At 38.1% G+C, this 14,334-nt stretch overlaps 1 protein-coding gene and 1 pseudogene across 1 annotated transcript; one reads left to right on the top strand and one right to left on the bottom strand.

Moving 5' to 3' along the window:
- The first annotated feature begins 525 nt into the window (after positions 1-525).
- Positions 526-3,387, top strand: LOC113274196 (2-oxoisovalerate dehydrogenase subunit beta 1, mitochondrial-like). Its single transcript, XM_026523661.1, has 13 exons — positions 526-896; positions 1,021-1,132; positions 1,304-1,339; positions 1,453-1,512; positions 1,602-1,659; positions 1,742-1,839; positions 2,114-2,203; positions 2,289-2,357; positions 2,453-2,539; positions 2,655-2,750; positions 2,848-2,925; positions 3,033-3,119; positions 3,235-3,387. The coding sequence occupies exons 1-13, from the start codon at positions 700-702 to the stop codon at positions 3,268-3,270; spliced, it is 1,104 nt and encodes a 367-aa protein (XP_026379446.1). The 5' UTR covers positions 526-699; the 3' UTR covers positions 3,271-3,387.
- Positions 3,388-4,284: 897 nt separating this feature from the next.
- LOC113274197 lies at positions 4,285-11,386 on the bottom strand (annotated as a pseudogene).
- Positions 11,387-14,334: the final 2,948 nt, after the last annotated feature.

The raw sequence follows: 14,334 nt of genomic DNA on the forward strand, positions 1-14,334 counted from the left end.
CTTAAACCCTAAGATTTTTAAGCCTTTCCAAAACAAAAGAACAAAACGATGGAACAAACTAAATGATCTTACCTGTAATCGATCGTATCACGATTGTAATAAAAAACCTAGCAAAACCCTTGTCATATTAGTTTGCTTTCCGGAAGGGAAGACAACATGAGGAAGAAGAAGAAAGATTTGCGTCGCTTTGTAGGGTTTCATGAGAGAAAAAGCGAGTAAGGAGAATAGAGAGACGGAAAGGTGCGATCGAAAATTAAATTAGACTTTTGTACGACTTTTGGGAAGGTATTCATCACCAACCCTACTTCGTGTGCTGCAAAAAACACCCAAAAAATCTTAAAACCCACAATTCTTACTGGTTTATATTCTCTCAAGTGGGACCAGAAGCTCTAAAATTCAAGTTTTGTTCGGCTGTCGACCACAACTCTCTAAATTGGGTTTAAAATATATATACAATGTGACAAGATAATGTCTATCCCATGACACTCACTCACGTACCAAAATTTGCCTGGAATTAACGGTTCAAGAATCAAGCTAATGAATAAAAAGCCTACTCCTCCGCTTACCTGTCACTACTGCTACTTATACATGTACCATAATAAAGAGAGAAACTTGTAAAACTCACCTACTTCTCTTCTTGTGCCAAATTTTTGATCATTTTCTGAATATCCATCTCCCCCATCTACTACTAACTCTCTAATGGCGAAATCTGTGAAAGAATTGGGAAAACAATGGATGATCTCAAGTTTCAGCAAAAGGGGGTTCTCAACAGCTTGTTCGACTTTAAAATCTTCTTCATCTTCTAGTTCTACCATGGAAAAACAGAGTGGAAAATCTGTGAATCTTTTTACTGCTGTTAATCAAGCACTTTATATTGCTCTGGAGACTGACCCCAAGTAAGTTAATAAACCCAGAGTGTGATTTCCTCTTTTAATTCATAGTTATTGTTCTGACTTACTGAATGAAAATGAAAAAGAAAAAGGGTTTTAAGGTTTTGGGTTTGGTTTTACTTGTCCGCAGTGCATACTTGTTTGGAGAAGATGTGAGTTTCGGTGGAGTTTTTCGTTGCTCAACAGGATTAGCTGATCAATTTGGTAGTAAAAGGGTTTTTAATACCCCTCTTTGTGAACAGGTCAGCACCTTCAATTTTCAGTCTTGGGTGGCTCTTGTTTCTTGTTTTGTTGAAAATTGGCTCATTCTGCAAACAAGGACTTGCACCAAAAAAAGCATTTGATTATTTCATTTTAGTTTTCTTGCAAAGATTTGAGGTTAATTTGTAGACTGACATATAGCCGTAATGCAGGGTATCGTTGGATTCGGTATTGGTCTCGCGGCAATGGTATGTATGATGATTATACATGCTAGTAGGCATTTACATATAGAGCCTTAATCTCTAAACGATGTGATATTTGTGTTTTGCTTGTTTTAATTTTTTGGTTTTTACTATCATAGGGGAATAGAGCTATTGCTGAAGTACAATTTGCAGATTATATTTTCCCGGCTTTCGATCAGGTATACAATATACTTTCACTCTCTATATAGGATATCTCCCGGACTGAAACATGTATCTTAGTCTCGTTTGACATAATTGATATGCTTAGATTGTAAATGAAGCGGCCAAGTTTAGATACCGAAGTGGGAATCAATTTAATTGTGGAGGTACAATTAATTTTCGTATGAGTTGCAATTCCAAGTTGACGTTTGTGCTCCCTTGCTGATATTCAAAGTGAATGTGATCTAGGTTTAACAATAAGAACACCTTATGGTGCTGTGGGCCATGGCGGCCATTATCATTCCCAATCGCCGGAATCATTTTTTTGTCAAGTTCCCGGACTCAAGGTAACTTTTCATTCAGCTAGCATTGGCGCTTTGCATGTTGAGGTCTTTATTCTGTATTTACAGTCTCCCGCTCAAGCTAAAGTTAAGGTGAAAGTGTTGCTGAAATATAGGTCTCTCAACTTTTAAGTGGCATCTACAGTGGCCTAGAAATCAATGTGGCTGTAACAGAACCATGTTTCCATGAAAATTAAAGTAGTGCATAAAGGAAACTTAATATTGATGGTATCTTAATTTTTGTCAACATTGATTCTTATGCTCCTAACTTTTCGTCTAGGTTGTCATTCCGCGAAGTCCAAAACAAGAGAAAGGTTTATTATTGGCTTCAATACGGGACCCTAATCCTGTCATATTTTTTGAGCCAAAGGTTAGTCATTGTTATTAAGTTTTGCTTTGAGGCAGCAGTGTATACAAAACATCAAATGATTTTTAACTGTTTTCTCGAACTCCAGTGGCTTTACCGTTTGGCAGTAGAAGAAGTTCCTGAAGATGATTATATGTTTCCCTTATCTGAGGCTGAGGTACATGCACTTGCGAAATTATAACATTAGAGAGAACTTAATCCTGCATTCATTTAAATCATGTGATCCCCTTACCACATTCTGCGTTCTCTCAGGTTATTCGTCATGGCAGCGACATAACACTTGTAGGATGGGGATCTCAGCTTGCAGTTATGGAGCAAGCGTGTGTGGATGCTGAAAAGGTAAATCCTTGATCTGAAAGGAGAGGATTCGACATTAACCTGTTCTTCAGTTATCATATTATTATAAACATAGTTTTTGCTTACCAATTTCACACTTGATCCATGAAATTTACAGGAGGGAATATCTTGTGAACTGATAGACCTTAAAACTTTGATTCCATGGGACAAGGAAACAGTAGAAGCCTCTGTCAGGAAAACTGGAAGGCTACTTGTGAGTAAACCCTCTGCATACACTCATAGAATGTGCTTAGTGTTTCTAAACCTTACAATTTCTAAGCTGGTTTTCTCTATTTGATATAAACTTTTAGGTTAGTCATGAAGCTCCAGTGACGGGAGGATTTGGTGCTGAGATTTCTGCATCTATTATGGAACGCTGCTTCTCAAGGGTAAACACTTGAACCCTTAAATGTTTTGCAAAGAGCAATGGCCGTTCCTCATTAATGCCAACATCGATCTAAGCTCACAAGAATTTAATAAAATTTATTATGTGCAGCTAGAAGCTCCTGTAGCAAGAACATGCGGCTTGGACACTCCTTTCCCTCTCGTGTTTGAACCTTTCTTTATGCCCACCAAGAACAAGGTTGGTTATTTACTTTTTCTCGAAATTTTTGTAGTTCAAATAAAATTGGATGTTAGGACTTAGGAGAGTCCTCCACACTCATAATAACACTGTCTATTCTTCTCATTGACTGCAGATCTTGGATGCAATCAAAGCAACTGTGAATTACTAATATACAAGTAGTTGACACAATTTTTGTTGTTCAGTAAACCAGTCCGTTTAGACATGGGTGGAAGCACATTCTTATTGCAGTGATATTCAAATTTAATAAACCTCCTTTCTCATCAAATGAGTTGTTCCAAAAAAAATTTAATGAATAACCAGCAGTTTTACACTTTAGACATATGAATAAGATGGCAAGGCTGCAAAAAATTTCACACAAAGAAGCAGTAACCACAAGGGTTTTGTTCTTTAAAAGAGGTGTGCATGGAAGTGATTTCCCCTTTATTCATAAAGGAATTTCCAGAAGTACCAAGATGGTGCAATGTCCAGCAGCATCCATGAAATGGCAGAAGCCATTTGGGTGCTGGATACATACATAAATTATAAACAAATACTCTTTTAAATTTAAGTAGTACGGAGTTCTGCAGACTGTACATTTAAAGGAAATAGGAAGTAACAATTAATCCTGCTTGAAGATGTTGAACAATCACCAGTTTACCACAACTACAATTTAGATGTGTTTGCCAAGCTGAGCTGATTTAAGTTAGTTGTCTTCTGTTTGCAAAACCAGCTAATCATAGGGCGGTTTAATGCCGTGAGGCGATTGATGACATATAAGTTGCTTTCGGGACTTTGGGCATTGAGACTTGAAAAGTAATACATGTTCCAACATCAGTGGAGAAAGAGTTACTAACTTGCTGGTGTGACTCTAGGGGTTTTAAAAGGTGAAGACACTACAATACATCAGGCTCCATACATGTTTCTCCATTCATATGCATATAACCTATTTACAAATTTCTCTTGCTGTTCTTTTTCTCAGTCAATGAAGCTGTCAAAATCTTTCGGGAAATGGCTATCATCCGATATAACACATCCCATAACTTTTTAGAACCAAAAAAGATTCTTCTGTGGATCCAAATTTTGGTTAACGTGGACGCGGCATGTTAGATTGATTGTAATTGCAATATGTCAGCCAAAAAGTTTTGCAATTAGTGTAATAGAATCATTAGAATCATTAGAGATGGTGACACCTTAAGTCAGTTCTGATTACAAAAAGTAATCTGGAGTCTTGCGAGTGGTGTCTGGTTCAACTTGTCGAGGAGCCGGGTCAAACTGAAGGAAGTTCGATCCATGTTTTCCCCAATCTCAAGTATTGCTGCCATATTCCCACACCGGTAACAATAATTCGGTGCACTGAACACCGTAACCACATTCTTCTCCTGCAACAATTTAAATCACAACCTTCAACATTAGATGCTAGCCTTGGATTGAAAAATAGACAAAGTTGGGAACTTCCAAAAACAAGTAGGGTGTTCTCTATATTTAGCCACCTGACACCAGTTATAACCATCCATCACAAGTTGATGGGCTCTTGCGACTAACGACAGTCCATTGGTGTGGTTGAACTGAGCTGCGATGTCCTGCCCGAATGTATAGCCAGCTCCCCTAGGAGAAATTCCCCACCCACATCGATCATCCGGATCAGACCATAAAAGATCACACATAGGTCCTTCATGCGGAACCTATTCACCCCAGACAAGGCCATTACATGAAAGAGAACAGTCATCAACTAAGAACAAAGTGGAAAATCTAACAGAGCTCTATATGAACAATGAAGTATGAAGTAAACAAGGAAATGAATCTCCTGAGAATATTAATTTAGAATTTCTTGATTATTAATGTGCATACCTCTTGTATACGGTCTAAAGCCCGAATATTGTCTAATGTATCCAAGGATGGGGAGAGTCCACCATGCAAACAAAACACCTAAAAATACAAAAACTAATTAAGGAAATCCATAAAAGCGAAAAGAAAATGAAAAAAAAAAGTGGTATTAGTGCAATGAAGATTCATGCGTGATTACAGAGTTCAAACCTGACTCTCAATAAGAGCTGTGAGGGGTAGATAGTCAAAGTAAAATACTTCCAAACATTTGCATTTCCATATTTTCTCAAGCACTCATCATAAAAACCATACCTGAAACCAGATAATTAGGATTATTAATTAAAAAATAACTCCACAACTTTATTTCAGCCAATCATCACCATTATCTAATCAACAGAAGTACAGAACAGTAGAAGCTAGAAGAGACAGCCAGAATACTCAGAGAAGTCAAAATGCATGAGTCAGGTATCACTTCTCTTCTTTCGGTGCAATAACTCTTCTTTCGGTGCAATAACTAGATGAGTAAGTACTGAAAAGAATAAAAATCTTACACTTGAGTTATTTGCCGGCTTTCATGGTTTCCTCTTAAAAGTGTAATTCTATCTCTATAACGGACTTTTAAGGCCACTAAAAGTGTGACTGTCTCCACTGAATAGTATCCACGGTCTGCATAAAAACAAAAAACAAGCATCGCGTTTGTAAATGCTCAAACATTTCTATGGCAATAAAATCCACAAAATAAAGCATGCAAGCAACAGCTACACGAAAAGAAAGAAAAAAGAAAAGAAATGCAGACAGTAAGCCATGCCAACATCTATTACTATCTTGCACATAAACATCATTCTGAACCACTATCGCACTTCTACCAAATTTGTAAAATGCCAACAGTTCTTTGGCAAAACAATCTACAAAATGCAGCACGCAAGCAACATTTTTTTTTAATATAATCAAGATTGATACTGCTGGATATCTACAAGAACCAGAGAAAGAAGGCATGCAGTAAGCCGCCAACATCAATTACAATCTTGAAAACACAATCAACCTCAACCACTCCGGCTCTTCAAAATATGCTCCAAATTCACCTTACAGATAAAAAATTGTCTATTCAAATTATACTACTTAGAGAGCAAGCTACTTTGATGCTCAACTTCCAAACTCTAGAAGCCTTAACGATGCAAAACAGGCAGCTAAGAAATAAAAACAGGTGCTCCAATTTCACAATCAGAACGGATATACAAGGAAACAAAAACATTTGAAACCCATTCATGTTGCATGAGCTACATGAATTTCAAACCCCTGATGATCAATACGCACACTAAAACCTAAACCTAACTCAAATAATCAAAACATTTCCTTTTTTCAAAACGAATAAAAGAACATCAAAAAGCCTAAACCTCTACACAAAAATAAGAAGCCCTTACCTACATAATCGCCCATGAAAAGATAATTAGTACCAGGAAATTTACCACCAATACGAAACAATTCAATAAGATCATGAAATTGACCATGTATATCACCACAAACAGTAACTGGGCATTTAACAGGTTGCACATTCCATTCTTCGACAAGTACAGCTCTAGCTTGTTCACATAAACTGTTAGTCAGCACAATGACTCAGCTGCACCTTGTTAACAAAAACAAGATAAGCACCATCAGAGAGTCAGAAGACCGAGTAACAAGGAAGACTCCTAAGGCTAGGATTACGCTCAGTTACATCAGAGTCTTGAGTTTGTTAAAAGTCTTTGTTTTGATTGAGTCTGTAACTGCATTGCAGTATCTTTTGAGTATAAATAAAACTCTAAAATCTGCACATTAAGTGTGGAAGAATTTCACCCAAACTTCATCTTCTAGCTTGGTATCATGCTCAAGATCCAAAAACCGGATTCCGCGCCTATTCTGAAACCTATACAACCACAAATCAAATCAATGGCAGAGGTTACAACTACTCTACGCCAGGTTCAAATCCATCACCTTGTTACCTTGAAACATACTGGTACTAATCATGTATTGTGGAAGGCTCAATTCAAGCCTATACTGAAAGGCTATGACCTAACAGGTTTTATTGATGGATCAAAAGAAAAACCACCAAGAACTCTACCAGAAAGTGAGGCTGTTAATCCTGCGTTCACTGCATATGAGCACCAAGATTCTTTGATCGTTGGTTGGCTGGCTGAATTCTACCTTAACTCCTGAGGTTCTCAGTGTAGTTGCAGAACTTGAGACTGCACAAGAGATATGGGACACCTTGGAGTCTGAGTTTGCTCCAAAAACATTTGCTCACCAGATGAATTTAAAGAGACAGCTCCATAATCTGCACAAAGGTAATAAGTCTCTGAAGGTGTATTTAAATGATGCTAAGCGTTTGTTTGATCAACTTGCAGCCACAGGATACACTGTACCGTCTCATGAGAAAAAGCAATCCATTTGCAATGGATTGAATCATACATATGACCCTATTGTTACTAGTTTAAGTACTGCTGAAACAATGGACATATCAACCTTCATAACTCATCTTCTGACTTTTGAGATGAGGTTGGAACATCAACTGTCTCAGTTGCAAGAACCAGTTGCAAACTATGTCAGCTCTTCCTCATCTGCTAGTAGACCTGCACCAAGAGGAGTTCAAAATACACCGAGAGGACCAAATCCGCCAAACAATAATCGTCGGCCTCAACAGCCTCCTAGAAATTCTGGTAATGGCACAGTCTATTGTCAGATTTGCAAAAAGCGTAACCATACTGCAGATCGATGCTGGTTTCGCTATGACAGAGATGCTCAACAACCTGCAAAAACGCCTGAGGCTTATATAGCCTTACCAGGTGGTCAACCAAATGGACAATGGGTGACTGATACTGGTGCAACCCATCATCTAACTCCTGATGTGAACAACATCTGTATACCGCATGAGTATGAGGGCACGGATCAAGTTAGAGTAGGAAATGGTAATGGTCTGGAGATTGCACATATTGGTAACGCAACATTCACTCATAATTCACGCTGCTTTATATTAAATCAGATTTATCATGTGCCTAAGATTAAAACAAATCTTCTATCTGTTTCTAAATTCTGTAAGGACAACAACGTGATTTTTGAGTTTCACACAAGCTTTTTTCTTGTGAAGGACAAATGCACAGGGGCAGTGCTGCTACAGGGGAGGAATGAGAATGGGTTGTATGTATTCGATGGCGTAGGTGATTTTCATACATCCAAAATTCCTCAGTCTTTTCTCTCAGCCAGTTTACCTGTTTGGCACCAGCGCATGGGTCACCCCATGCTTGGAACTGTTTCAAAAATAATTAGGAATTTCTCTCTTCCTTTTTTGCATAAGAAGTTCGATTTTTGTCACTCTTGTCATGTTAGCAAGAGTAGAAAACTTCCCTTTTCTCTCAGTACTACTACCTTTGATACTCCTTTAAGTTCGATTGTTTCTGATATTTGGGTTTCTCCACAACTGTCAAGGAATGGTTTTCGTTATTACCTGTTGTTAATGGATGTCTTCTCTCATTACACATGGGTATTTCCAATGGTTCATCGTTCTGATGCTTACAATATCTTTGTTCATTTTCACAAACAAGTGGAAAATTTAACTGGTTACAAAATCAAAGTTTTTCAATCTGAGAATGCTCTTGAGTACAAAAGAATTACCTCCTATTTAAATAGTTCAGGCATCCAACATAGATTTTCCTGCCCTCACACCTCGGCTCAGAATGGTCTTGCAGAGCGTCGTATAAGACATGTAACAGAGAGTGGTATAACACTTCTTTTTCACGCTCATTTGCCAAAAGATTTTTGGTCAGATGCTTTTACTACCGCTTGTTATCTTATCAATAGAGTGCCTAAATCTAAAACAAATTCCCTCACACCTCTTGAGTTGTTGTACAATAAGAAACCAAATTATACCTTTTTAAGATTGTTTGGTTGCTTGGCTTATCCCTGTCTAAGGCCTTATAATGCAAACAAGTTAGAACCCAGGTCACTTCCTTGTGTATTTTTAGGGTACAGTGCAGTGCATAAAGGCTATATTTGCCTTCATCTGCCAACCAATAGGCAGTATATATCACGTCACGTGAGATTTGAAGAAAGCACATTCCCATTCTCTCCTCAGAAGCAGCAAGCTCTTGCCGTTTGTCAGCCGATTCCTGCATCAAGCACAAATATTCTTAGCTCTGCAGTTTTCAGTCCTTCATCTCCTGCTCAGCTACAGCTACAGCAGCCGCTGTCACCAGTGTTAGAGCTGCAGACTCAGGAAAATGCTCCTAATTCTCCAGATGTTTCTCCGGCTGCTTCAAACGAGTCTGCAATTAATTCCTTGTCTCCTGATCATGTTGATCAGCAAGTGCAACAAGGTCACATAATGGTCACACGTGCAAAGTCAGGTATTACCAAACCAATTCAAAAATTGTGTCTTGCTGCAACTAAATATCCTCTCCATGACGAAGATTTTATGGAGCCGACTTGCTACTCTAAAGCTTGCAAAATAGCAGAATGGAGAGACGCCATGGACACTCAGATAAATGCACTGATCCGAAATGGTACTTACTCACTTGTTAAGTTTGAGTCTGGCATGAATGTAGTGGGGTCTAAGTCGGTCTACCGGATAAAGCGAAACCCAGATGGTTCAATACAGCGATATAAAGCACGCTTGGTTGCTAAAGGGTTTACACAGCAAGAGGGGGTGGATTATGGCGAAACTTTCTCACCGGTGATCAAACCTTGCACTATCAGACTAGTATTATCGCTTGCAGTGATGAATGGCTGGCAGTTGCGTCAGCTTGATGTTGAAAATGCATTTTTGCATGGTGTCTTGGAGGAGGATGTCTACATGAAGCAGCCTGCTGGCTATGTTGATCCTAACTTCCCTGATCACGTCTGCAAGCTCCATAAATCCTTGTATGGCCTCAAACAGGCACCGCGTGCATGGTTTTCTCGTCTCAGCAGTCATCTTCTCCTGTTGGGTTTCAAGGCTTCAGTGGCGGACTCATCTCTTTTCATCAGGATTTCTGGTAATTCCACAACATATGTGTTGATATATGTTGATGATATAATTGTGACAGGCTCTTCATCTGACTTAATAGATCAACTGGTGACTGATTTGGGTACTGCATTTGCTGTAAAAGATATGGGCCTCCTTTCTTATTTCCTAGGTGTTGAAGTTTTACGTCAAGGTGGAAAATTGGTGCTTTCTCAATGGAAATACATCTCAGACTTACTACATCGCACCAAACTAGATGGGGTTAAGCCGGTTTGCACTCCACTGGCTACTAACCTCCAAGTTCGTCGCCAAGGTGCTGAATTGTTTACAGATCCCACTCTTTATAGAAGTGTTGTCGGGGCCTTGCAATATGTACACATTACACGGCCTGACATAGCAGTGGCTGTTAACAAGGCCTGTCAGTTTATGCATGAGCCTTATTTGGAGCATTGGGAGCTTGTTAAACGAATCTTGCGCTATTTGAAGCACACAATTGACTACGGATTGTTCTTCTCACCAGTCTTGAACTATTCTCTCAATGCCTATTCGGATGCAGATTGGGCAGGTAATTTGGATGATCGGCGTTCCACTAGTGGCTACTGTATCTACTCTGGGGGTAATCTTATTTCTTGGAGTGCCAAGAAACAAAAAACAGTTTCAAAGTCAAGCACTGAATCTGAGTATCGTGGCATTGCTATTGCAACTTCAGAACTTATTTGGATTCAGTCTCTGTTACGTGAATTAAGAGTTCTTACGCATGTGCCTTCCTTGTGGTGTGACAATCTGGGGGCAACTTATCTGACAGCGAATCCTATCTTCCATGCAAGGACAAAGCATATTGAGATAGACTATCACTTTGTCCGTGAACGTGTCGCAGCTAAACAACTCAAAGTGAAGTTCATTAGTTCAAGGGATCAAATAGCTGACTTATTTACTAAGGGCCTGTCTTCTGTTAAGTTTCAGCTTCTGCGTGACAAATTGAACATCCGTAAACTCCAGCTCAACTTGAGGGAGGGTGTTAGTCAGCACAATGACTCAGCTGCACCTTGTTAACAAAAACAAGATAAGCACCATCAGAGAGTCAGAAGACCGAGTAACAAGGAAGACTCCTAAGGCTAGGATTATGCTCAGTTACATCAGAGTCTTGAGTTTGTTAAAAGTCTTTGTTTTGATTGAGTTTGTAACTGCATTGCAGTATCTTTTGAGTATAAATAAAACTCTAAAATCTGCACATTAAGTGTGGAAGAATTTCACCCAAACTTCATCTTCTAGCTTAAACCTTTTACTTCTGCTTCTGTTAATGGTTTACATTCCATCAAATGTTCTATCTGACGGTCTAGATCTCCCGTTGCAGGCATCTTCTTCTTCTTTTACCAGTTTTAACCACAAATTCGATCAACTACTTAAGATCCCTAACGAAATTGGATTCAATTTGATCGAATTGGATGAATAAAATTCTGATTTGGGAACTTAGGGTTTGCCCAGTCATTTTTACATTCCCATTTTTTTTTCTTCTTTCACGCTCTTACTGTTAGGAAGAAGATACTAAAGAGAAAATGGTAAACCTGCTATCATGGAACCGAGGTTAAACGACTGTACGGTATCCCTCTCATTCGACTATTACCACGTGGCATAGAGGGGAATGCTACACTAACCGAGAATTGTCTCCCGGAAAAATTCCCGAACACACCCAGCCCTTAGGCCCGCTAAGAAATTACAGGGGTGGGTTTTTGGATCCACAATTCTATATGTTGGAGTAATTTGGGAAGAATATTTTCGCGACTTTACAAATATCCTTTTCAACAATATTTATGTCCTTCCAATTTTTAAAATAAAATCAATTTTATTACATACCAAATTTATCCTTCCTATTTCGTACGAGTATATTATTGGATCCGGAAGTTTCAGTTGAATAAAAGATCCAGAAAGAAATATATCTCTTCTTATTATTACACCATCACCGGCGTCTGTACCTTCACCAGCTCCTCCACCAAATCTATCATCATCTCCAGCACCACGTCCTAGTCCATTGTTTCTATGGATTCCATCATTAGCTCCGTCTGTTCTCCTTTATCCACCACCAGCACCTCCACCACCATTTCTGTCTCCATCATCTTCTTCAATTCAAAGACGTAATAATAATCTCAGTCTATCAGATCTCTCTCAAATTCACATTAAGTTCTATTTTAGTTTTGATTTCTATTCATTTTATAAGAATTTCGTAATGATTTTTTGTTTGTATTTTCCGTTCAAATTCTTGTTTTATACATAAGAAAATAAAAATGATCGGACAGTGGTTCAGGTATTGATAATGTGAAGAAATTACTATTCGTATTAGTTATTCAAAAGGTACCTAAGTTATGTGAGGACAATCCCTAAATCTACTGATTTGGAGTTCAAAATTCTTATCTCTCAAAATTCTGATGTTTCAGCTGAACAACAACTATTGATTTACAAGGGTCAAATCTTGAAGATGAACAAACTCTAGAGAGGTAGGTTCGTTATTTACTCATATCTCAATCTCGGCGTATTGATTACTTTTTGTTTTTGTTGTGTTTTGCTAACCTGATTTGGGATTTGGAATAGTTTTTTTTCGCAATTAGTGATTTTAGATAGAAAATTAGGTTGTTCTAAAAAAAACATTGTAATTTATTGTTAATATTATAAAGTAGCGAAGGTGGATCAACTCATGTTGTTGATACAATTTTTTATTGGATCAACTACTATTGTTGATCCCTTTTGTTGGATCAAGTCATGTTGTTAACGCAATTTTTTATTGGATCAACTATTGTTGTTAATCCCATTTATGGAGATTTTGTGTGCTGGTGGTGGTGGTGATAGGTTGGAACAATAATTTTTTGGTATTGCTGGTGTTGTTAGCAAAACTTGTAGCTTCCTTTCGGTGGGATCCCTTCTTACTATCACCAGGTATGCATCTTTTGAAATTCTCTCATAGCCTGTTGTATGTCTAATTTACGAGTACCAACTCCTGTTTTTTGACACCATTTTTTATGGGATCAACTCCTATTGTTGACCACATTTCCTTGGATTAATATAATTATGCATGTACTTTAAATGCTTGAATTTTATAGATGTAAATTCTTTAAATTTTGAATTTGTGGTGCAATGGTAGCATGACTCAGATGATGAGTGTTCGACTCACGCCAAATTCACTCATTCATATGTCAATTTTTTGTGTCAAATTTTGGTTGTTGACTCCATTTACATGGATCAACTTTCATTGTTGATCCAATTTAGGGGATCAACTACTGTTGTTGATCCTCTAAATTGGATAAACTTCTACCATTGATCCTTTTTTTTGGAACAACTAATGTTGTTGATCCCCTAAATTGGATCAATTTCTACTGTTGATTCTAATTTATTTGGATCAACTACTGTTGGTGATAGAAAAATATCTGAACCAGTGGTTGTGGAGGCGGCAGAGACGGTGGAGGTGGTGGCGACGGCGGTGGATTGATGGCGACGTCGGTGGTGGTAGTGGTGGACTGGTGGTGGTGGCAGCGGACTAGTGGTGGTGGCGGCAGCGTACTAGTGATGGTGGCGGTTGGTAGGTGGTGGTCCTTGAATAGTGGTGGTGTAATGGTAGTTGAATGGTGGTAGTGGTGGTGCTAGTGGTGGTGGTGGTGCGGGTGAAGTGGTAGTGAAAGAAATTTGTTCCATTTTGAAATTAAGAAAAATACTATATGAGTGGGGCTATTAAGGTAATCAAATTTTAAGTAAATATGGTTATTAAGGTAGGAATATATTTATTTTTGTATAAGGATGTATTTATATGGTGTTAAAACTAGGGACACACAAATAATATACCCCATATTATTTCCGATAACTCGAGTTTTATTTACATATTAAGCTCTAAAAACCAAGATGATACTCTTTGAGTTACAAAAACTCTAGTTATATGTTGGGATTTATACAATCTCCATTTCCAATAAAAATGATATAAATATCCCATATTTTCAATAAAATTTAAATTAGATCATTTTCGTTATTCAAAAATCCATAACTTCCCTCACATACCACATTTCTCCTTTCTTTGTATCGTATTTCCTCCTCTCCCTCTAGAATCAGCAGCACCTCCTCCTCCTACTCCTGCACCACCACCAAAACGAGTCGATCATTTCCTGATCCTCCACCAACACTGTCACCTTCTCTTCTTCCCCCACCGCCACCAGCACATCATTTTCTTTTTTCATTTTAGTTGTTGTGTAGAACCTAGGGTTTGAAATTGTTTGAAATAGAAGATTAAAAAGTTGATATTGGATGATGATGTGATGATCGTCAGTGAAACAATAACAATTCGACGAATTATTAATCAGGATACCTGTAAGTAATAATTCCTACGCCAATTCTTCATCGTTGTGATTGAATATCTTCATCCCCAAATCTCAATTTTGGTTAATTTTAATTTTAATTTTA

Source organism: Papaver somniferum, chromosome 4 (assembly GCF_003573695.1).
Source record: "Papaver somniferum cultivar HN1 chromosome 4, ASM357369v1, whole genome shotgun sequence".
NCBI lineage: Eukaryota > Viridiplantae > Streptophyta > Magnoliopsida > Ranunculales > Papaveraceae > Papaver > Papaver somniferum.

Excerpts from the sequence above, each read along its gene's own strand:
- LOC113274196 (XM_026523661.1), top strand. The coding sequence starts at position 700 with ATGGCGAAATCTGTGAAAGAATTGGGAAAACAATGGATGATCTCAAGT. Across the intron at positions 1,133-1,303 it reads ATACCCCTCTTTGTGAACAG|GGTATCGTTGGATTCGGTAT; the intron begins GTCAGCACCTTC and ends GCCGTAATGCAG. Across the intron at positions 2,358-2,452 it reads TTCCCTTATCTGAGGCTGAG|GTTATTCGTCATGGCAGCGA; the intron begins GTACATGCACTT and ends GCGTTCTCTCAG.